This window comes from Blennius ocellaris, assembly GCF_963422515.1.
Source record: "Blennius ocellaris genome assembly, chromosome: 20".
NCBI classification, from domain to species: domain Eukaryota; kingdom Metazoa; phylum Chordata; class Actinopteri; order Blenniiformes; family Blenniidae; genus Blennius; species Blennius ocellaris.
This window is the reverse complement of record NC_137669.1, coordinates 17,197,167-17,220,100: the sequence shown is the minus strand read 5'-3', so window position 1 is coordinate 17,220,100 and position 22,934 is coordinate 17,197,167. Positions and strand designations below refer to the sequence as shown.

Here is a 22,934-nt window from a genome sequence, read left to right as displayed (position 1 = left end):
AATAAGAAATATATATAAAAAAAAAAAAAGCACATTAGAATCAGTGTGCACTAAAAAAAACCCACATCTGGATGCAGCCAGAGTGAATGGATCTTACTTATGTAACGGTACCATGTGGATTTCTACCACTTCTGCACAAACAATCACGTTACGAATGTCACACAAAGTGGTTGTAAATAGTTGGGCTCTATTCAGCTGCTCTCTTGTACAGGAATCATCACAAACTGTTTATCGATTAATCAGATGGAAAAAAAAAAAGTTTTCTGCTTGTCAGGAAAATGCAACACCTGGACTGAGCTGAAGTAAACACCGCCATCTTGGATGGGTCCCTGCTTCGACAACAGATTTGAGGTAAAGCTGCCGCAAAAATGGATCTGAATTACAAAGTACAAACATGAGCACAGTAAACAAATGGAATTTTTTTTTATTTTTTATTATTAGAAATTGATACATGTTAATAAAAACAAATTATACAAAAAGCTTTTTAACCAAGGAAGCCGACTTTGGATATCTTCTTTCCCAGACTTTCTTCGTGCTGCAGCAGCTTCATGAGCGGAGCGTGAAGGGATTTCCCCACTCGTTTACCAACCTGCACACAAAGAGAAGCACTGTCGAGTCACACATATGAGAAAAGACTTCTTAAAAAAATACACCTTGGATAATGGGTATGAAACAATCTTATATAGGTTTTTCTCTTCACAGCATATTGATAATAATTCAGGGGCTGAAACGGAGCAATAAGGGAGAATAAATCATAGCAGTATTTGGGCAAATTGGCATAAACCCAGTATATGTTGATCCCACAGTGCTGTGCCAGATGGCGGAGGTCGAGGGAGACGCTCACCTCTGTCATCTCGAAGATGCTCTCCGGGTCCAGGCTGCCTCCGCCCACCTTCCTCGTGCAGGTGACAGTGCCCTTGTGCGTCACGGAGATGATGAGGCTCGCCACAGAGCAGGCTTTCTCCTGCAGAGTGGCGTCCACTACGTGCCTGTGACCCACCTACGCAAAAAAAAAAAAAAAAAAAAATCAAAACACTCAGTTCTTAACGTAGTTGCTTGCACATTGGCTGGTTTTAGTTCTGAGCTGAGTGAGTGAACGTACCTTACACAAAGTCACTATGCAGGGAACGTTTTCTACAAGAATCCTCATGCAGTCGTACGGGTCGTCGGACAGCTCGATCTCTTTCCCTCCTTCGTCGTCGGTTGATATGTGAACTTTGGGAATTCTGCGGGACAATGAGACGTCGGTCAGCGTCTGAACTGAAGACGCGCAACGACAGGATTTAGTGATCCGACCACAAAGACCAAAAACAAACACTCACTTTGTGTTGAAGAGAGCAGCTTTAATAGCTACCGAGGTCGCGTCGTACAAGTTTCCATCACATTGCAGGAGCTGTGGAGGCGAAACAAAAACATTTGCATTTTCTCATCCGCAAGAGCAAGCTTTTATTTCTCATAACACACAAAATGACAACGATCCCATGATTCAGTGTGTCCACTGTGACCTCAGTTACTAAATGATTAACAAATAGAAATCACATTAGGAAGCCCTCACACCTGTGTGGCTTCACATTAGTCGAGTCTGGGTGCTAAAACTATCCGCCTGCTGCAAAGATGTTTCTTGAATATTGTTTTTTTTTAGTTTTGCTTTTAGAGACAAAATTTCAGCAGGTTACAGTGTCAATCTTTATCAAGTTTCAGAAAGCTTATGAAGATGGCCGCTGTTAAAACTGTTGCGAGTGTGCTGCCATGAAATTAAAAATGAGCTGATATTTTTCATCCAAATATATAAAAATTTGAAGATCTAATGTGCTGTAGTGAACAATGTAAAGGATTTGTACAGCGTTAAAAAAAATATTTCCCTTATAATGTGACAACGTCTTGGTAAAATTGTAGATGTTGATTATTTTCTCGTCTCATAAATTGATGGTTTATCATGTTTTTTTGGGTGGGGAGGTAAGCTATCACATTCACTGAGGGATTTATGAGAAGAATGAAAACCCGAGTAGGATTATGGGTTCAGACATCAAAAGTCACCAAAGCTCACCAGCACGTCGACGTAAAGCACCCAGCAGTGCTCTCCTGGACTTATACAGAGGCTCTTCAGATCCACGCTGTGTTTGTTGTTGAAGACTTTGTAGAGGGTGTTACTGATCTCCGTCCCCAGCTCCTCACCTCCTCTGCCCTCAAACTCGGGAGTGGCATTAGCCGAGCTGGAGGCAGAAGGAGAAGCAGACATGAGGTAACACCACCTCACTCTGAGAGAGTTACTCCTCCATCCTTAGTGAGGTACAAAGATTATTTTTCACCATAAGTTCGGGTTGTATAAGTCTGCAATGTGAGCACTACGTCAATCACTCAGACTGGTACTGATGAAACAACAGCACCTCCTAGTGGTGGGGTGTCTATTAAAACACCACAGCCAAACAGCCATTAAAAATGTTTTATTTTATATATTTTTTCAAATAGTTTGTAATATATGAAAATGTATTCTTGATATATGTTGATATGTGTGATAAACGCAGAACAATTTAGTATAAATCCTCTCTAATTATCTTAAAGCAATCTGTTTCACGAAAAGCTGTACACAAAATTAACCATATCATGATAAATCCCGGGACTATTTCACATTGTTTCATGTAGAGTTCAATGAATAGATTTTCTAAATGTGTGTAGACACTAAATTAATGTTATGACTCATTATAATGCATGTAAGAATTAATTGAGACAACTGTAATTCTTTCAGTGGACAACGTTGGTTGATGTTATCTACAACGAAATAATTTTTGTTGTACATAAGGGACCTGACTGAATTAAAAAGCCACTTAAGATGCACCAAAGGTTGACAAATTCAAAAATCAAAAGTCAATCAAGACATCAAATGTTCTCGATCACTGCTCAGTGTCTAGATTGTGCCGATAACTTTGTAACTGTACCAATTTTATAAATGCATCAGAGCAAATATCAAACTCACCAATCAACAAAGAATTCCAGGTAACCTTCATTTGGTATCATCGGCCTTGGTTTTCCAATCTCGGCCTTGATCCCAACAAGAACAGCCGTGTGCCCCTGGAACAGGAAACAACTATCAGACAATCCTGCAACACATATTAACCCGTTTTCACTGCACGCGCAGCTTGTCAGCAGGACGAGAACACGTCAACAGGAGCAGACACTGTGATCTGTCGTTACCAACGTGACTTTAGCTGATCCATCAGTGTTGGACACCACATCAGTCTCAATCTCCATGTGTCTGTAATCCTCACAGCCTCTTCCATCCACTCTCAAGTCATCCTGCAGTGAAGAAGAAGGCACCATGTCAACAGAAGCAGGCACAACGAACGCAGACAGCCTTTTAATGGTAAAGTTCCGGGAAAACACCTCCCCGGACTCTTAATGCAGTTATTCCGTGAACAAAAGATGAAATATTTACGATACTCACTCTGATACCGTGTAAGATGTAGACTTTTTCTGCCTCGCTGACTTGAACTGTTGCCATGTTTTTTGTCGCATGTGTGGAAGGCGCTTGACTTCTACGTCATCAAGAATGAAACGAAATGCATGCTGGTTATTGTAGTTTTCTCACGAGTATGAGTCCCACAACAGAAAAATATCACAAATCTCAGTAAAAAAAAAAAGTCTTATGTGCTTGATTTTTTTTTGTTTTGTTTCAACAAGCGTAGTCCTCTTCTGGCCATTTCAAATATAAGTTCTTCTTTTGATTTGTTCTCCAAATAATAAACCCAAAAGACTTTCATAAAATGTCATATTTCCGTAGGCCCCAAAGTCTGGAACTCTATGGAAAAATTATTTAAATAGCTTTCTCCTTTGACTCTTTTAAAGGCTAAATAATAATAATATATTATTATTATTATTATTATTATTATTATTATTATTATTATAATCATCACCACATTGTGACTCATGTATTGAAGTACATATCGTATTGTGACCCATATATCGAGGAAGGTATTGTGTCCTGACTCCCCTGGCGATACCCAGCCCTATGCAGCCTGAGTGAAAGTGCTGCCTGGCAGACCAAACCCAGGGTAAAACTCGCCCTTTGCAGGCACGACGCCGCCTCTGACTTCCTGCTTTGGCTCTGCGTTGCGTCTCGTTGTCCCGCAGCCTGCAGCCCGCACGGTTCTCCGGATCCGGCTCAGGAGGAAGCTCCCCGGCGCTCTTCAGGGGCCTGGTACGGCGCTCGGACCCTCCGCGTTTGGAGCGACAATAACCGGACTCGGCGAGCTAACACCTCGGCGGCGGGAGCTGGAGCCGAGCCGCGGAGCTTCGGAGCGCTGCTGTCCCGGAGAGCTGCCAGGTTAGCCGGGATCGAGCTAACGGACGCAGCGGCTGGGCGGACGGGCGCCCTCGGTTCGGCGTGTCCCCATCGGCTCGGTGTGTCCACTCTGGGTCCGGAGCTCCAAACTACCCGGAGACTTGGAGAAAGTTTGACCCTCTAAGGTAGGAGAGAGTGTCGGGCAGCAGCTGTTGTGCTTTTGTTGAGCCTCTGGAGGTCCAGACGTCCACCTCTGATTCAGCCTCCTGACCAACTTCCTGCTGCTTTTACTGCAACGACACTCAGCAACTTCACTGATTCCATCCACTTAAACCCAGATCACTTCATTTAACCAGGCTGTTCATCACCGTGGGACTCGGACTCCACTAAACACCTTTATAAAGAGTCAAATCAAGCTGGAAGCCAGACTGATCCACCAACGTTTATCCCTATACAAGTATTTCCATATATTTTATTTTACGTTTTCCACTGCATGAAATCCACCAAAGCTGCTGTCTAATGATTCTGATAATTAGTCATGAGTAATGTTTTTAAACTAGAGCTGCATGCAGCTCAGACTTATAATTATCACGTTGAATGGCAAATAATTAGTTCCTGAGTCAAATGTCAACATCAAACACTTGATATTTCAACAATGTTAGTGGATTACCTTCACAGTACTTTCCTAGATTGATCAATAACAGTATTTGGTGTATTTGAACAAAAAAAAAGAGGCAGATTTTGACAATATATTCAAAATGTAAGAAGATATCAAGCTACGTGCCACCACGATATATGAATTATAGATTTCCCAGCAAGTCAGACTGTGTTTTCACTGTACGGCTGTTTTCTGGGCAGAAACTAAAATCCGTGTAGAGGCCAGGCCAGTGCTTTAAGCCAGCGGGCACTGATTGTTGGTGTGTTGGCTGACTAAACATTATTTATTATTAAACACCTTGCTCCTTTAGTGAGATCCTCGACTCACAGTTCAGTTTATTCACACTCTTCTTTCCCAAACATCCAGACGTCAACATCAGTGGTCAAAAAGCATTTCCCCTTCTGGGTTGAACACCTGACCCAACAAATGTCCCCCACCCATGTATAGTTCTATTACCCTGTGACGCCCAAGACACTGTACCACGGATAAATAAATACATTTATTTTCAACTCCTCTCATGATTGTCTTAAGTTTTGAACTTCAAAAACATAAAAATGTTGAGACACTTAAAACAAAACACAGAATATATATTGTAGCTACCAATTCAACATAACAGACTAACGGAACGTCTTCAGATTGATTGAATGTGTTTTACGTAATCGTCCTTGAAATACGTCCAGTTTGACAACTTTTAAGGTATAATTGCATTGAATAGTCGGATAAAATTTGGTTGATGACCTTCCTCCTTGTGTCACCATTTGTGGAAATTATATCGCAAAGACAGGTCACATTTTTCCATCCATGCATCCACAATGAAGCTGATGCTTTCTGCAATTTCGCATTTCTACATTCTGATCATAATATTTAGACCACAAAGTTCTGCAGCTGTAACGCAAACCTTCCTGCCTATGTAAACATCTTTTTATTTGTGTGGTTTTCATTCATTTGGCTCCATTGTTTACTCACCTTTACAATGAAGAAATTCCAGTTTCAGATGATCAGTTTGCTAAAAAATCACTCAAGTATATAATATGCTCGAGCCCTGATTTAAAGTTATACATGTTTGGAGAATCTTGGAAGATCCTTGTTTATTCTCATATTTGCTTATTTGGCGTGGATCAATAGGTTTTTTTTTAGTTATCATCTATTAAAATCTATTTTAAATCTTTAACTGAGTGTCTCAAAAAGAGGTTGAAGCGATCTGCTTCCGACACTGTGTCTCTTTCTCGACTCTTTCTAATGTTTGCAGCGCTGCAGAGGGACGTCTGCACCGCGTTAACTCGTCCTGTAAAGTGTTGCTCTCACAATCAAGGCAGTGAGTTGAGTTCATTGTCCGAGGAGTCATTCGTAGAGACGAAAGTCTTCGCTCTCCAGGCTGCGACCAAGCGAAGCGCCGCCTGAGCCGATCGCTAATGAACTCCGGTGTTGTGTTCGTCTCACTCCAGGTCTTAAATGACTTCCTAATGTCATGCGAGTCTATTGTGTCTGATCATCTTGATTCTGTGTTTGATTGCTGTGTCTAATGAGATTAGATTTCTTACTGACGATGCCGCCCCCCCCACACACACTGAAACAAGGTGTGTGAGAAATACACGACTGCCACCCACTGAGTGGGTGACAGTAAATACCGTAGTCATGAGCAGCGTTCATATCCGGAACCTGTTCAGCAAGCCTTTCTCACTCGCTGGACTGTTGCCAAGCCGCTTCAAAAGATGGATTATTTAATTTGCTGTAAGATATTTGGAGGCAGGGCCCTTCGGAAGTAAGATCTGTAATGACCTTTTTGATAGTCGATCAGATTCATCTGTGCCATTTAGATGTAGAGTAAATATACCCAAAATAATAAATAAAACACACAATGTATATAGATCACTGGAGTGCAAACAGACAAGAAGGAAGTGTTTGTCGGTCTGTCTCCTGCTGGTCCTGCTGTTTTAGTGTCCCCGTGTATTTCACTTTGTTCATTTGATTATCTAGTTCTGTGTTTATGATGGAAACGAGGTAGAGAGTCCATGTTTTGGGTGTCCGTTACACGACAACGGCACTTGGAGCCACTGATAACGGCCACCAAATGTTGAGCTTTTAGAGAACGCTCTGACGAATATACAACCTTCCTGAAACGCTGCTACTGCACATGTGCACCACAGCCGAGGTAAATGGTTCTTTTGACTACATGGCATTCAGTGTTTCTGCCATTGCTGTGTAAAGTCAACTATTTTCTGAAGCAAAAAATACAAAGTGACACGTTTAGACTTAAACCGCCATATAAACAAGGCCTAACGCTCGTCGAGTGGCTTTCTTCCGTGTCTACTGATTAGGGGGAGAAAAAAAACTCCAAGGCATTCCAAATGCCTGCATACACAGAAATATTGATTGAAATAATGTAATTTCCCAGTGGTTCTCCATCAGCTCATCCCTGCTTTCATCCAATAAAGCCTGCCTGTGTTGTTGCTCTCCATCCATGGACTGGATGAAGAACTTCGTGTTACAAGCCGGTTGAACTAAGGATCATTTAAATGTGCCCTGATGTAGCCGGTTGTGTTTTATCGTAACTCGGAGATGGCTTTGATTAATTTTGTCTTGAATGATGCTGCAGGGAGCGATTTATCGGCCTGATTAACTTCCTGTCCTCACAGGGGCAAAGCATGTTTGAGAGACCGGATGAGCTCCAATTAATATGGACGTTGGAGTGAGATTAAACGAACGGATAAATCCGATCCTCAGGAATTTGATCGCGCCCACTCTTGGTCAAGGTTTCATCCAGCCATCCTCCCAGGGTTAGCCGCTTCATCCCAGTCTGTATAATCTACGTATAGAAGTGCGACCCGCGCCGGGTTCTCTGGCATTTTGGGCCCTTTTGAAGTCACGTCATGTGTTCGTGTTACGCTCTCAGACATGCTCGATCGCTTATTCATGAGTGGAGTCTCCAGACGGAGCTGGATGGGCCTCCTGGAGCCGCGGTTCAGTCTGCTCCAGATATGAGAAGGGCAACGTGTCGGGAGCATTGCTTCGTTTCACCTTCAGATCCAAACGCTGGATTACAGCGTCTAAATGCAGCATGGCAGCGTCTGGAAGATTATTCGGCCTTATGGGAGCAGAACAGTCGATGTTTTTGCTCCTCCTTTTCGTTAATGCCTCCTCCTGAGCATTCACCCCCAACCCCGTTTGCTGATTCATCCCGTCTTATTAGCTGCTGCCTATTGTTTAAACTCCTTGAGGATCAAGTAGTTGCTCCTGTTATTTTGCTGACACGGTCCCTTAATTGGTGCGGTCCATCTCTTGTACACTTTCATATCGCAGTAATCTGGACAGCGTTGCTATAAACAGCTCAAATCACTGTGTTTATAGAGTTAATATTGAAATGATCAGTTGTTTGCCAGGAAAAGAATCTGAAAATGTCAATCAATTGGGACAAGACTGGAAAAAATATAGTGTATTATTCATTTTCGGGGCATTCCCTTGCTATCCAATTAAAAAGATCAATGGCGAGTCTTTGTCGTCGCAAACACTCGGTCTCACATCATATCTTAAATCTCTCCTCAGCATGCGGTCGGAGCCTCAGCGGTTGTAGGATGATGAGCCCGGCGCACCGCACCAGGGACATCGAGCGGCAAGCCGGCTACCTGAGGCCCGAGCACTGCGCGCCCCCGCCGCCCCGCACGGGCTCCGACACCATGTGGTTCATCCGCGACAGCTGCGGCATCGTGTGCGGCGTCATCACCTGGTTCCTGGTCTTCTACGCCGAGTTCGTGGTGGTCTTCGTCATGCTGCTGCCCGCCAAGAACCTGCTGTACAGCCTCTTCAACGGGGTGATCTTCAACGGCCTCGCCTTCCTCGCCCTCGCCTCGCACGCCAGGGCCATGTGCACAGACCCGGTCAGTCCAGAGCTGAGTCGCTTCTTCCTTCTTTGCTCTCGAGTAGACGGCGGAGTAACGCGGAGGCTGGTGACGCATCTTGATCCAAACTCCAGTTATCCATGAATCTTTTCTATATTTGAGCAGCGTTAGTTTTTGTCACTTCTGTAGTCTCGGATTTCAATTTTTGATTACAAAATATGAATTCGCCACCTTTTATTAGTCATTAAAATATGCACAGCTTGTGCTCACATACCAGATATGTTTCTGTAAATGAAGTGCCGAGACACCGTTTGGGTTCGATCCCTCATGATCGTAGTACTTGTTGTGCCTTTTAAAGCTGAACGTGTTTCACCTCCTCCCACACGTCTTGCTGCAGGTCGCCGTACATTTAGCTGCTCGCGCTGTTTATTCCATTCAATGAAATGTTTTCACATCGCAGTTGCTTGCATTCTGCCTTACACTGTGCATATTTTGTAAACAATAATGGGCTAAAAACGTGTCTAATTAAATTTTTTTTTCCATTTTACAATAATTTGACTTATCTAGTGACTATTTGAAGGCGTCCTGACACATTAAACATTGATGCAGCAACAACAATCCGAACTGTAAGCTACTGTTATCTGCACCGTGTTTTAAGATTATGTCAATTCATTACCGACCCCCCCCCCCCCCGATTATGACCGTGTTATTGAAGCTGCTTCATCAGTAAAAGATAAAGCAGAAGAAAACAGATTAAACTGTAAATTGTTGCTTTTCTCCCTCAAAGTAACGAGAAAAGTAAACCCCAGGAGTTAATCCAAGTGTGACTGTGGCAGATTAATGTTTTCTTTTAGCTTCTACTCATTTTGATTGTAAAGAAAACGTTGGTGACATGATGTGCTGTTTCCCCCTCTTCTCTAACCCCCCCCCTCTCTCGCTCTCCCCCCTCCCTCCCTCTCTCTCTCACAGGGGGCCGTGCCTAAAGGGAACGCAACCAAAGAATTCATCGAGAGCCTGCAGCTCAAACCGGGCCAGGTGGTGTACAAATGTCCCAAATGCTGCAGCATCAAGCCCGACAGAGCTCACCACTGCAGGTATGGCTGCTTGGCGTTGCCGCCGCGAGGAGGAGGAGGAGGAGGAGGGAGGGAGGGAGGGGGGGAATCGGCTTCATTGCAGACTCTGCAGGTTTTAACTTGCTGAAGTGTGCAGCACACAGAGGAAAGTCCTGAAGTGCCTTCCTATATTCGCGCTCCCGCGTGAAGCCGTGTTGCGTTAACCTGCAGCCCGACGATCAGGATTTCCCTCTGCGGCTGCCCAGTGGTCGCCCCCCCCCCCACTGAGCAGCATGAAAAGTGCAAAAATACACAGCAGCGTAATTGTATTGTGAAAAGCCAGTGAGTGACTCTGTGTCAGTTTGAATGGAATGAGGATTTTTCACACGGAATATTTTGAGTCATTTTCGTGGGCGGTTCAGACGATGCGACACATTTTCTCTCTAATGACCCGTGCGAGCAAATACATTACGCCCAGAGCGTCAGCTTTTGAAAACACTGTTTATTTTTTATTTTTTCCAAAGGGGGGTAAACAAAGCACTCAGATAAATCAAGAGTGACTTTCTGCTTTTGTCTCATGCTGAATAAGGAGCCGTCAAGTGTTACTACAGCTGTCAACCGAAATGGTGTCAAAGTCTGGCTGATTAACTGTCACCAACACCAGTGACGAATACAAACTGGCTTTATTTGACTACTGTTAATCACTTTGCATATTCAGATGACCAGGAGGTCCACGGTGTGTTTTTTTTTTTTTTTTTCCCCAGATTGTTCTCAACATGGGCTTCATGTTCTTCTTTCGAATGCTAGCCATAATAAAAAAAATCATCTTCTGTGACGTAATAACAGACAGGACAGCCTTCACATATTTATGTCATTGTTAAAAAAAACCCAAAAAAACAATGTCTTCATGGTGTCTGTGGTCCTCCACAGCGTGTGCAAGCGCTGCATCAAGAAGATGGACCACCACTGCCCCTGGGTGAACAACTGTGTCGGCGAGAACAACCAGAAATACTTTGTGCTCTTTACAGTGAGTCTCTAACCTTGAAATGGGAATTCCCCCCCCCCCATCACACCAAATACACTTTACTGCAGACAACATGCGGAACCCTCATGCTCAGCTGTCTGACCTCCAAAAATGAATGAATAATTTATTTTCCCACATGTAATGGTGGAATAGTGGTCATTTCAAGCACATTTGAAGCCGTTATCTCTTGAAACAGACTCCAGATTTGGGCCTGTTATTGGGTTCATTTCAAACTCATACAATGTCAGCTAAAATTAGAAAACCTACAGCGAGTCACTTCTAATTAAATGAGTTGCTATAATCCTCATGACTTCTTGCATTGCTGAAGATTTTTCCCTCTGGTACCGAGGATGAATTTTTCCCGCCTTGCACTGATCAAAGTTGCCCGTCCCCGCAATCGGTGGAGCTTTTTCTTTTTTTCATCCGTCACACACAGAATCAGAAGGGAAGTAGCATGTGTGTGTGTGTATGGATTTGTACGTCTGCAGGGTGCAAACACTGATGGATGAATTATTTATCAGTCCTCACACGCGTAAGCAAAATACATTTATTGGGGATTGTCGGCAGACAGGAAATCACAATCTATAAAATGAATCAAGGCAGGGATTACTGTTGCTCACACTGCAAGGACATGGCACTTCTAGAATCTTCTGAGTGGTTGTCTTTTGGGTTCTAAATACAAATCATTTGTTGATGGTGTTTCGTCTTTGTCTTCTCTCAGATGTACATTGCACTAATATCCTTCCATGCACTGATCTTGGTGGCCTTCCATTTCGTTTTCTGCTTCGAAGAAGACTGGACAAGCAAGTATTTTTCTCTATTATTTCCGTCCATGAACATCCAGTGGAACGGTGGAATCTTGACATTTAATTTTCTGTCTCCAAACAATATTTATATGTAATCGTATATCATGTATTCGGGAAGCTTCAGATTAGGGCCACACGGTCCGCTTTAAGGTAACGACCCTCTTCTTCACATAACTCTTCTCCTCTGTCCAGAGTGCAGCAACTTCTCTCCACCAGCGACGGTCATCCTCCTCATCCTCCTCTGCTTCGAGGGTCTCCTCTTCCTCATCTTCACCGCAGTCATGTTTGGGACTCAGGTCCACTCCATCTGCACCGATGAGACGGTGAGTGAAGCTGCTTCGTCGGCACAACTGAGCCCCAGTGCTTTGCATCTGCCAGCCGTCAGGGCTCCGTGGCGGACGGCTGTTGAAGTACCACTCGGGTTTTTTTTTCTTTTTTTCTTTTTTCTTCACTGAAACAGCAGCCAGACTTTATAACCAGCAAGTCTTCTCTTTTAAAACTGTTTCCACACATTTTATTTACTATGTTCTATACAGGCGTGAGTAAATATTGCATAAATTATTGCTTCACGAGTGTGAACAAATGTGTGAAAACGGCAACAGTTGCCAGTAACAAATTGACAGGAATTATTAGAAGATGCACACTTTTTTGTGTAAAGCTACTGAAAACAAGTACAAACAATCTTAAGTCGAAGAAAGACATACGAACATACTTCGCTGTGGGAATGAGAGTCGGGCTGCAACAATGAGTCGATAAAATTCGATTATCAAAAGTGTTGGCAACTAATTTCATTATCAATTCGTTGTGTCGCGTGATTTATAAACAGTTTGAACGGCGTGTTTCCATCTGTGCATGTCGACTCTGAACAAAGGATGAAAACAAGACGTAGAAATACCAAGGATCAAAATAAATAAATATTAAGGTCAATCACAGTCGGTGAATCATTTTCCGCCACCATAAACCTTTAATCTCATCATTTGAGGTCTTCCAACTCTTCATCTGAAGTCCAAATAACACTGGTTGACTTCTCTCCAATTGACTTTTTGTCTGCGCTTCATTTTCCTCGTTACCGTCGCCCGACCTGCGAGAATCACCCGGATTAGAGACGTCGCAAATATGAATAAGAACACAAGGAATCAGCACAGGAAACGGAAGCCGGCTGTGTTTTTTGTCATCCGCAGGGCATCGAGCAGCTGAAGAAGGAGGAGAGGCGATGGGCCAAAAAGTCCAAGTGGATGAACCTGAAGGTGGTGTTCGGACACCCGTTCTCTATAGCCTGGCTCAGCCCCTTCGCCACCCCGGACCACGGCAAGGCCGACATCTACCAGTACATCGTGTGACGCACACAGACTGAACATACGGAGCACGAACTCCTCTTAACCACTTCCACTTTTTTTCTCTACTCTTCTGTTGCGTTATCGATACTTCAAGACGTTCTGTTGTGAGATCTCGTGTTGTTTTACTTTTTTTTTTATATATATGTTTTTACCCTTTTCTTCTCTGTCTCTGGGTGCTGGCTGAGTGACTGAGATCAGTGAGGTGTAGCTGGACTCTTACTGAAACCTGCAGTATGCCTGACCATTTCCACCAGAAAAGACTAAAACAATGTGAATGAAGTCCAGAAGGTTTTCAATCACACACACACACACACACACTCCTGCTTCGAATGCACGACTTTCTCTTCATTCACGTCGGATCTGCCTTTAAAGTGCTTCAGCGCCGGCTAGTTGTGAACAAATTCCTCTTTCTTTGCCTTAATGTGACGGTCAAGGTTAAAACAGCCGCGTCTTTCTTTGAGGCCAAAAAGAAACCGTGGAATTATTCAGTTATTTGCAGTAAACTTGAAGAAGGTGGGAACGAGCCGCACGTCAGGGCCGCTGGGTCGAAGCTTTTCTGTAACATGAGATTCCGTGTGACGTCGGAGAGCAGCAGTAACTCTGTGGCCTGTTAAAGTTGTGATCCTTTAGCGCTCCGTCCTTTCACATGCTGGAGTTACTTACAGTGCAGACAAGTCTGTAAAACAAAACGGAACAACCCAGGAAAAACTAACTTGATCAGCCTGATGACTTTCCTCCCTCCTCTGTTACGATTCCTTCACTTTTTAAAAACGTCAATATTACATGAACACAATAAAAGCAGTCACACAATTAAAACCACTGTTGTGTGTTTCAATTAGATGCACACACACCCCAAAAAAACCAAAAGACTGAAAAGGTTTTTTTTTAGGTTTTTGATTTAATGCACAGAAATGGAAATATTTCAAAATCATAAAGTATCTGAAAATATTAAAATGTTTTATAAGATTCAATGTTTTCCTTTCCAATGATATTTTTTACTGAAGGTCATTATCACAATAAAAATGCTAGAAACATCTTAGTTGTGGTTGTGTGTTAAAATAATCGACAAGACAATGAAATTATAGTTTCTTTTAGATCCGAACTGAAATAAAAGATAAAAGATGTACGTTTATGTTTAGGATTTGATTGAATTTATTCCCTTAAAAATATACGATTTGAAAATATGTGTAATCATGAAGCAGCTTTGATGAAAAAAAAACTCAGGCAAAAACTCTAAATCTATATATGCTTGTATGTATTTTTAATAAAGTGGCCATATATAAAGAATTGAAATGCAGTGAATGTTGACGCAGCATTTAATTCCTTCGTGTGCTGGAGATTTCTAAGCTGGATTATAACCTGGTTCCCTCTCGATCAGGTTGACGCTCCGCCGCCATCCTTCAATTTAAACCTGGAGTAACGGCGAGACGGGGATCTTGAGGATTTTAACTTTAAAAGGCCACGTTACTGTCGTCTGGATTCACACACTGACCACTCGGGGTGTGAGATAAAACGCTGACTCACTGTTTGACGAGAAAACCGCTGCAGGAGAATAGTGTTTGTCGAACTTGTGGAGATTGAAAGCATTTAACACTTTGAATGCCTTTTGTCCAGATGTGTTTAAAAGCCTTAAGAAAGGTGAAAAGTTTGTGGTGCCAATTCCAAAAACCTGGAACCGGAGGGTTGATGTGAGCATTTCAAAAGTAGAGTAAGATTTCCTTCTGTTTTGTAATGTTTTTCGTGTTCGGAGGATGCGAAGTGACGGGTTCCACACCAGCTCTCTTCTTCTCTTCTCTTGTTTCATATGTTCTGTAGACTCTCTGTGGGTCTCATCCTCCTTTTATTTTATTTTATTTTTTAAAGGATGATATTTGTTCAAAAGAGGAATGAAATAAAACTGAACCATGATGACATCACTTTACTTTTTGCATTAGATTTCATTGATTTTCTCAAATAAAGGTGTTAAAAAAAAAAAAAAAGTTCAGTCCTCGCTGTAAAAAAACCCAAAGACGTTAATTTTAAACATACTTTATATTTAATCTGTTTTGTCATTCATTCAGTCATCTTCCATTTATTTGAAGTTTTCAAACGTATGAATATTATTTAAATGAAAAATAGGTACAACATGCAAAATTAGATAATGTTTCCCAAACAAAGTTGCCCTAATAAGGTGATAAGTTAAATTCCCAGTTGAAATAAGATTAATAGAGGAAGTCTGGAGGCTCATTGAGCTGATCTTTTGGTAGTTAAACAGGTTGGTTTTGGATTTGAAGGCAGTGTAATGGTGCAGAAAGCAGTTTGTGGACAAGCTTCAGGCTCAGGATGTTTCATTCGACGTTCCTGCGTTTAACTGCAAAGAAAGAAAAAACACACAAAACCTAACCTTTTAATTATATCTCAGAAATGTCTTCCTCCACTTTAACGTCTTCCCTCGACAAAACAAAAAGAGCGAAGAGACGAGAATCTGCTTTGTCAGATGAGATGTTTATTCAGTAATTGAAGTTTTTCACTCCTTGTCATTGTTCCCTATTAACAGAACATATTTACACTTTTACAGATATTTGAGAGGGTCTGCAAGACATTTATTAAGTGAATCAGAAGAAAGTTCAATAGCTCTTTCATCAAAAAGTCGAACACGATCTCGTCAGTGCAGCAAATTAAAGTGACGACTGAATTAACTATTGTAAAATTAATTAATCCAAGTTTTATGTTGAAATTTCTACATGTGACTAAGATAAGATGTGTCCTCCTCTTGCAGCCGTTTGCAGCTCGAGTATCTCAACTTGTGGAAATCGGTGCAGTTCACACAGACATAAATACATCATCTCCATGCCATGCTGCCGTCGCGGAGCGAGAATCGTGGCTGTTGCAGAAGCACTGGCGGGTTATTTTACAGTGCAAGTGGCTTCACAGGAAGATGGTTTACTCTCTTTTCATGCTGTGAACTGGAGGAAAGCCAAACACTGACAAGCCTTTAGAACCAAAAGCAAGAACATGTCAGATTAAAGACAAACGCCAGCGTTTACTGAGACGGAGGTGAGCAGACGGAAACAACTTATGTCTTCCCGTTGTGCTTTTGCCAGCATATTTGCAGAAAACAGCTCGTCTGGCACAGGCACTATCAAAATAAAATGATTCTGTAGCCTGCAAGGTGGAATCTAAACAAATACTAATGAAGAATGCAATGCTGTGTTGTGGCTGTCATATTAGTTCCCTCCCAGGCAAATCAATTTGATATAGAATTAAACCCAATAGCTTAATTCAGAAGTTGCCATGGCAACTGAACTCTTCGGTAGTCTCCTCAATAGGAAATGCACAACATATTGTTGTTGGAAACCTCCGACTATGACCAAACCTCTTGCTAAAATTGCAATATACTTGCTTGTTTGGTGCTGAGTGAAAACTTGGTAGAGTTAATCTCGCTGTTGTCTCTTTGAGCGAAGCTACGTACTATTATCCTTCGTTACGTTTTCAAGTGAAAACAAACTTTCATAGCGTTTTAGGTCCATTTAAATGACTACAGTGCTTGGAGCCACTGAAAATACGTTACTGAAAATACGTAACTTTTCTAAAACGCCACTTCAGCAAACCGCAGTCTTTATAGTCAACATTCTCAACAGCACCCACTGGTGGCCCTAAATGGAAACTACATTGTTACCTTCGCCAATGAACATTGGGGCAAAGGTTATGTTTTCGTCCGCGTGTATTTATTCATTGATTTATTGGTGTGTATGTATTTTACCAACTTTTCTATATTGTGTAAAATCTTCAGGGATGATTTATCATCCAGGGACCGATCCATTACATCACTAGAAGCTGTACCGGCATGTGCTAATGGCTAACATGCTCGCAATGCTAACACGGTTCCACCAGCGGATGTAGCATCGGCGAAGGTATGCGCTCTACCAAGTGCTCCTTCTAGTTTTCATTGTATCTGCCATTTTCGTATAAATTAACATTGTGTTCAAAATGTTGCCACGTAAACTTTAAACTTTTCTGACATTTGCAAAAATTGTTTTTTTTACATGAAACGTTGGCGTGTGAACTGATCGTCCAATCTATGTGGCGTTAGCTCATCCAACGCAGTTTTTTGTTAGTTTCCACAAAGAACTGGAATGTTTTTGGGATTAAATATAAATACGGTGACTAATTATTTTGCCTTTAGCTTTAGCGCCAGCAGCGTTTATTTTCTGACCGAAACCAAACCAGCTGTTTCATGTATTTATGCTAACGCTAGCGAGTGTCCACCTCCTTCCTGTGAAAGCAACATTTCAATATCAATCTCACGAAAATTGACATTTTCCAGGATATGGTATTATTCCCAGCGCAGGCTTTTCCAGTCCTGATGCACAGCAGATTCCTACGATTGTAGGACGAATAATTTCATCTTGAACATTGTACTTTAGAAAGCACATTTGAATTTGTCTACATGATCAACTCAAGAAAACTACAATAGACTCAAGCAGATGTACAAATTTTGTATTTTAGCTTATACTTAACCTTGATTAACTCTACTGAAAGTGGGCGACGTCGGCATCAGGACTGGGGAGGAAAAAACCCCCACCAAACTAAAGAAACCCAAAACAAAAATACACAAACAACTGGTCTCATGTGGTTTTGTGTGCAGCCCTGCGAGGAAATGTTAATCAGCTGGCATTTAATAGAATAATCACATTATCACTTGCTGTCACATTAATAGGGATGCATGTAATTCACACCATAGAAAAAACAACCTGCGCAGCAACCGTTGGAAGGACATCGGATATATTTGTGCGTCGCTGCGGTGGGACAGTTCACATATTTCTAGCTACCATTCTGCATTTATATTGTGATATGTATCCAAACAACAGCAGTGTTTTTTTTTTTTTTTTTTTTCATGAAGCAGCCTCTGAAGTCATGCCGTGTGTTGGATCAGCCGCTGGTGGAAACGTCCTCCCAGCAACGCGTATTGACATTGTGAACGCCCCCTTACTGTTCCACACATCACAGTGTTATGAAGGAATATGTTATTGCCGGCTCGCTGGCAGATCGAAGCCTTCCACACACGACGGGCCATGAGATCGACGGAGCAGTGCACCGCTTTGGTGAGTTTTGTCCGGGTTGAGGCTTTTGGTAGAACCACGATCAGCCGCCTCCGATCGGAACAACTTGTTTTGTTGAAGTTAAAGCGTGGACTTTAAAAAAAAAAAAAAATAAAGGCAAATAAAAAAGGGTGCAGGAACGCTACATCGGTGCGATTATCACTTTGTGTTCATGAGTACACTTCATACAATGACTCAGTGCAGCGTGTTTGAAGTCATCACACACCAATCACAATTTTTTTTTTTTATGGTAATTTTAACAACTTCTGCTTTAAACATTGTAATTTGTGGTTTTGTGTGGCAAAGTGTTACTTAAAATATAGAAGAAATTTCCAGAATATCACAAAAAGGTCGTCTTCTTTCAAATACATCATGAAATTGATGTTTTTCTAGCAGGTTTCTGCTCTAAATTCTCAAATAAGTGTGCTTTTGGTGCACTTTACACTGGTTTTACTGTCTATCCTTCTATTGAAACTCGTGATCCCTGTAGAAAATCCAGTGCAATGAAATCGATTCATTCTCAGAAGTGTTTCCATAGAAAGTCGAGGAAACGTGAGACTCGGGAGAGATTAATGCACACACGGACTGAAAGTGGCATCATGCGCAAGGCCAGTGAGGGTGGTGCTGAGTCACTCGTCAACAAACCCAGAGAGCGACTGCAAACCAGTACACACACACACACACAGGGAATACACCCATTTGCTTTTTGTGAGGGATGAACAGATTGATTCCTTTCAGCCTGCAGAGTTAAAGACTGGAGACGAGTAGAATCAGCTTGGTGGCATCTACCTCGTGTTTGTCATTGACGCACTCAAGCTCGCAGTCGTGGTTCAACATGCGATTTCAGCTTCGTGGAATCGGACTCCCTCGCTGTAACTGATGAGAAAAACACCCAATGCATGCTTGTATTTGCTTATTTCCCTCACAAAGCCACACATCAGGCGGCATCATTCCCTCCACATAAAAGCAAAACGTGTATTTCCCAAACTATAAAGTGTCCATACTGCAAGTGTTTCGCTCGTGAGTTCTTGTGCCGATGCAGATTTGATTTCCCCCAAAACAATGTAAAGCGAGCATCTTTTTTTTTTAATTTTTTTTGCTTGTTGGTGAGCCGGTGGGCGAGGATGACATGAGAGGTTTCCTGGACGTAGGCTTCGGTCGTCCCGTCTCCACGAGCACAGGCTGGAGGAGCGACGACGTCTCCTCAGATTTTAGTGCAGGTGTCAGAAAGGTTTTGACTGCAGACGCCCTGGCCAATTTATCAATTTGGGACTAAACGGCGGATTTTCTCTCGTTTTCTTGTTTTTAAAATCGGAGGAGACGAAAAGCGCAGCCGGGCTGGTGGAGGCCGAGATGTCAATCAGTCATGCCGTTTGGCGACGGCGTTCTGCCGTGAGTCCTGCGGGGAAACTCGCTGCAGCACGAGCAGGCCGGAGAAGGTGAGAGAGATCCCGACCCACCACAGGGTGATCTGAGCCTCCCCGAAGATCAGCTGGCCCAGGAACGCCTGAAAAGGAAACCCAGCAGGACAAGACGGGACCTTCAAGCATCAGGCCGGGTGATTTCAGCCATCATACGCGTTTGGCGGCAGCTCATTGTTATTTAAATCATGGAAGACGTGGTGCAGGCGAAAGTTTGCAGGAGTAGTTTGCACACTACTTACGGAAGATATGAAGTTGGAGGCAGTGGTGGTCACAGTGGTCCTGGTGGAGGACGAGGAATACCTGAGTGCTTTGGCGAGGAAGGTCCACATCACAGCGTTGCAGGTGAAGAGCAGGCCGCCGCACAGCAGCCTCAGGGGGATGTGGAGCTGCGGGGGGGGGGTTATGAAAGAAAGTTCAGGATGGCAGGTGTTGTCATTTAGTGTGGATGTGGGGAAAAATGTGGACCCGCAGCGTTTTACATCCGGCTGCTGTACGAGCACCTGCCGGGGCCCATTCAGTTAAAACGCTGAGTCGTGATGCATGAATATATCATTGATATAGAGGAGGAACGCTCCTCCAGTCACACTTTCAATGGAGGGTTTTTCTCAATGGTTCATGTTTACTTTGCTCAGAATTGTAATAGAAGAAGTGTTACAGGAACAAATGTTGCTGAAATTAGAGTGAAAAAAGGCCCAAAAAGCAAACGATAGTCGAGAAAAAGGTTATGAACCAAAGTAGTTAAATAAGACTGTAAAGAACACACATTCAGAAAAAGAGACATTACACATGAAAGTACAAAATCTGAAGTCCAAAGGGATTTAAAAAAAGATCCAATGGTGAAAATAAGTGTGAAGAGTGTTTTGCTTTCTGCATTTTTATCTTTTTAAGACTGTATAGAGTTACTTTCAACATAGAGACAGTATGCAATCATCTATAATTAACATACCACGACCAATATTTAAAAAAGAAATGTGTGTGATGGGATAACTTGCCGAAAACCATGTCAATGTATTTATCATTTTCACTGAGGCGTCAGTGTGTGACCTGAAATTGAATGTGTCCAGCTGAAGCTGATTGTTAAACATTTTGTTCATAAAGATCAATTTATATTGTACAAAACGGCTACATTACAAGACTTCAACATATATGTAAGAGGTATTTTTAGAGTAATCAATCAGCATTGCCCCAAGATCACATGAATGCACTGCGTGATGATGGAGTCTTGTTTCCCTACAATCGGATAATAATAATAATAATAATAATAATAATAAACCGTCACTACCCTCTGCACCATCATGTTCTTTCTCGTTTCTCAATTGTTTGTGAGCAGACAGATGCCTGCAGATGTGTCTGACGTCACCGTGAAGGTCACGCCAGGAACAGGTAAAACACCGCGACGAACACGCGACAAGCACCGCGATACGCGCCGCAGTGTCCTTCAAGCACGCGGACGCGGCGGCTGCGCGTGCGACGCCGCAGATGGTGCTGATGCTGAGGGATGCGGGTGGGGGGGGGGACTTCCTTCCTTCCCGGAGAAATCACCCCCATCACACCCCCTTCCATCACCATTCTGCTGCATTATTCACAGCCCGCGTGTTAATAATGAATGGAGCGCCTCACCCGGTCGCACGCGGTGGTTTCGTCCGCCTGCCTGAACCGCCGCTGCTCGCCCCACGTCCGGAGTCCCGTTTCACACACTCCCTTCAGGTAGTCCGCTCCCAGCGACAGCTTGGCCGAGGACGACGCCACGGCCCCGAGGAAACCCGCCAGCAGTGCATAGAAAACTCCCGGAAACATGGTGAAGGTGAGGAGGAGGAGGACGGCAGCAGCATTATTCTCCGGTTGCTCTCCTACATGCCTGGTGCCGGTCCGGGATGAGCAGCAGCCTGCACGGTCGTGGCGGCGTGTCACTGAACGCTGCACGCGTTTCGCTGCACTTCCCACCCACAGCCGGCAGGTGGCGGTCACACTGCACATGCTGCAAGCCCCGCGGCATTCTGGGAAATGAAGTCCCATCCCTAAACTTATCTCAGGCTAATTTGATACTTTTAATAATAATAAAAAAAAACAAAAAACTTTTTGACAGCGCCAAATGCTTTTTGTGTAAATATGCATGAATACGATATATATATATATATATATATATATATATATATATATATATATATATATATATATATATATATATATATATATATATATATATATATATATATATATATATTTTTTTTTTTTTTTTTTTTTTTAATTATTATTATTTATTTAAAAAAAAAAAATTTTAATCAACGTCTCAGTTTCACATCTTTTTTGAAATGGATAAAAAAGACTTGATTCTGTATGTAGCGATATCTGTAATCTGGTTGCCTCCCTGTGAAATCTTTGTTGATGATGTTTTAGTTTTTTGCATATGTATTTTCATGTTGCTTCTTATGTACATCTAACCTCGTAGGCCTGTGAAACGGACACAAGCACACCATAGAAATTTCTGCTGCTGCTTTTTCTTTGGAACCGTATGAACACAACTCTTGGAGTTTACTGAGGGGATTTCTTGTTGTGCGGAAATGCAGATGCATCCCAGAAACCTCGGTTGGACCTCTCTATTTTCTTGGAACGTAGAAAATCCTCAGCATATGGCAGAACACCAAGACCTCCTAAAGCATCATGAATGCAGCCTTCGGCATGCATGTATTTTTAAATTCACCCTATGAGCTCCGTGTTGTCCTATGTCTGCTACTCTCAGTAAAATACTGCGGTACCCACTCAATAAATTAGAATCAGCAGATATTAATAAGAAAACATCATTGTGATACTAAATTTCTTTTTAATTCATACTCTCTTTGGTCCACAGGCTGTATGTTTGACAGCCCTGTCCTTGCCAAGCAGGGAAGAAGAGGACTGTCCAACCATGCTGGGTTCATAATAAACCACATTTATGATTTAATTTAGCAACTTCATACTGCTGTAGCAATAAATTTCTCTTAAAACTGAATGATTGAGAGGAGTTCCCCCTCATAATTTCCCTTGCTAACAGTGGGTGGAGTAGAGAACAATAAATACTAATGCAATGCCCTTGAGAGTGGGTGGAGACCAAAGTATGACTCCACTTGAACCAGACTGCATGAACTGTGGTTCCCCTCAGCATACTGATGAGCAGCACTATAAAGGCTCATTGCATCAAATCACACAGAGCAAGAAGTTAAATGGAGGGGATGGGCTGAGCGCTGGTCACATGTGATTCCCTCTGCAGTGAGATGATGAGCAAGACAGAGACGAGAATGCAAACGAGGCTAATGAGAGGCAGAACGAGGCGCCTCCAACGTAAGGTCGTGTAATGGCAGTATTAATCAATGTTGTAATAAAGAGACACAGTCAGAGACGACATGTCGAACTCATACCCAGACTCACAAACCTATGAAGTGATGCCTCTTCCTCGTCAG

The 22,934-nt window shown here is 42.6% G+C and overlaps 3 protein-coding genes across 4 annotated transcripts; 1 reads left to right on the top strand and 2 right to left on the bottom strand.

The window, feature by feature from the left end:
- Positions 1-484: 484 nt before the first annotated feature.
- Positions 485-3,582, bottom strand: exosc7 (exosome component 7; the record flags this gene model as incomplete). Of its 2 annotated transcripts, none has more annotated exons than XM_080515585.1 (8): positions 3,443-3,582; positions 3,193-3,294; positions 2,975-3,069; positions 2,048-2,213; positions 1,323-1,393; positions 1,103-1,226; positions 845-1,000; positions 485-589 (listed from the first exon to the last, which is right to left on the bottom strand). In XM_080515585.1, the coding sequence occupies exons 1-8, from the start codon at positions 3,497-3,499 to the stop codon at positions 485-487; spliced, it is 876 nt and encodes a 291-aa protein (XP_080371711.1). In that variant the 5' UTR covers positions 3,500-3,582. The 2 variants fall into 2 exon arrangements, with proteins under 2 accessions (XP_080371711.1, XP_080371712.1); XM_080515586.1 differs by having other exon boundaries at positions 489-589; positions 1,108-1,226.
- Positions 3,583-4,112: 530 nt separating this feature from the next.
- On the top strand, positions 4,113-14,908 carry zdhhc3b (zDHHC palmitoyltransferase 3b). The gene is made up of 7 exons (XM_080516185.1): positions 4,113-4,464; positions 8,481-8,812; positions 9,743-9,867; positions 10,756-10,852; positions 11,571-11,652; positions 11,848-11,978; positions 12,837-14,908. The coding sequence occupies exons 2-7, from the start codon at positions 8,510-8,512 to the stop codon at positions 12,993-12,995; spliced, it is 897 nt and encodes a 298-aa protein (XP_080372311.1). The 5' UTR covers positions 4,113-4,464; positions 8,481-8,509; the 3' UTR covers positions 12,996-14,908.
- A 4,525-nt stretch (positions 14,909-19,433) lies between these two features.
- On the bottom strand, positions 19,434-21,294 carry tmem42b (transmembrane protein 42b; the record flags this gene model as incomplete). The annotated part of the gene is made up of 3 exons (XM_080515624.1): positions 19,434-19,580; positions 19,737-19,883; positions 21,118-21,294. The coding sequence occupies 3 exons, from the start codon at positions 21,292-21,294 to the stop codon at positions 19,434-19,436; spliced, it is 471 nt and encodes a 156-aa protein (XP_080371750.1).
- Positions 21,295-22,934: the final 1,640 nt, after the last annotated feature.

Excerpts from the sequence above, each read along its gene's own strand:
- zdhhc3b (XM_080516185.1), top strand. The coding sequence starts at position 8,510 with ATGATGAGCCCGGCGCACCGCACCAGGGACATCGAGCGGCAAGCCGGC. Across the intron at positions 9,868-10,755 it reads GACAGAGCTCACCACTGCAG|CGTGTGCAAGCGCTGCATCA; the intron begins GTATGGCTGCTT and ends GGTCCTCCACAG. Across the intron at positions 11,979-12,836 it reads CCATCTGCACCGATGAGACG|GGCATCGAGCAGCTGAAGAA; the intron begins GTGAGTGAAGCT and ends TGTCATCCGCAG.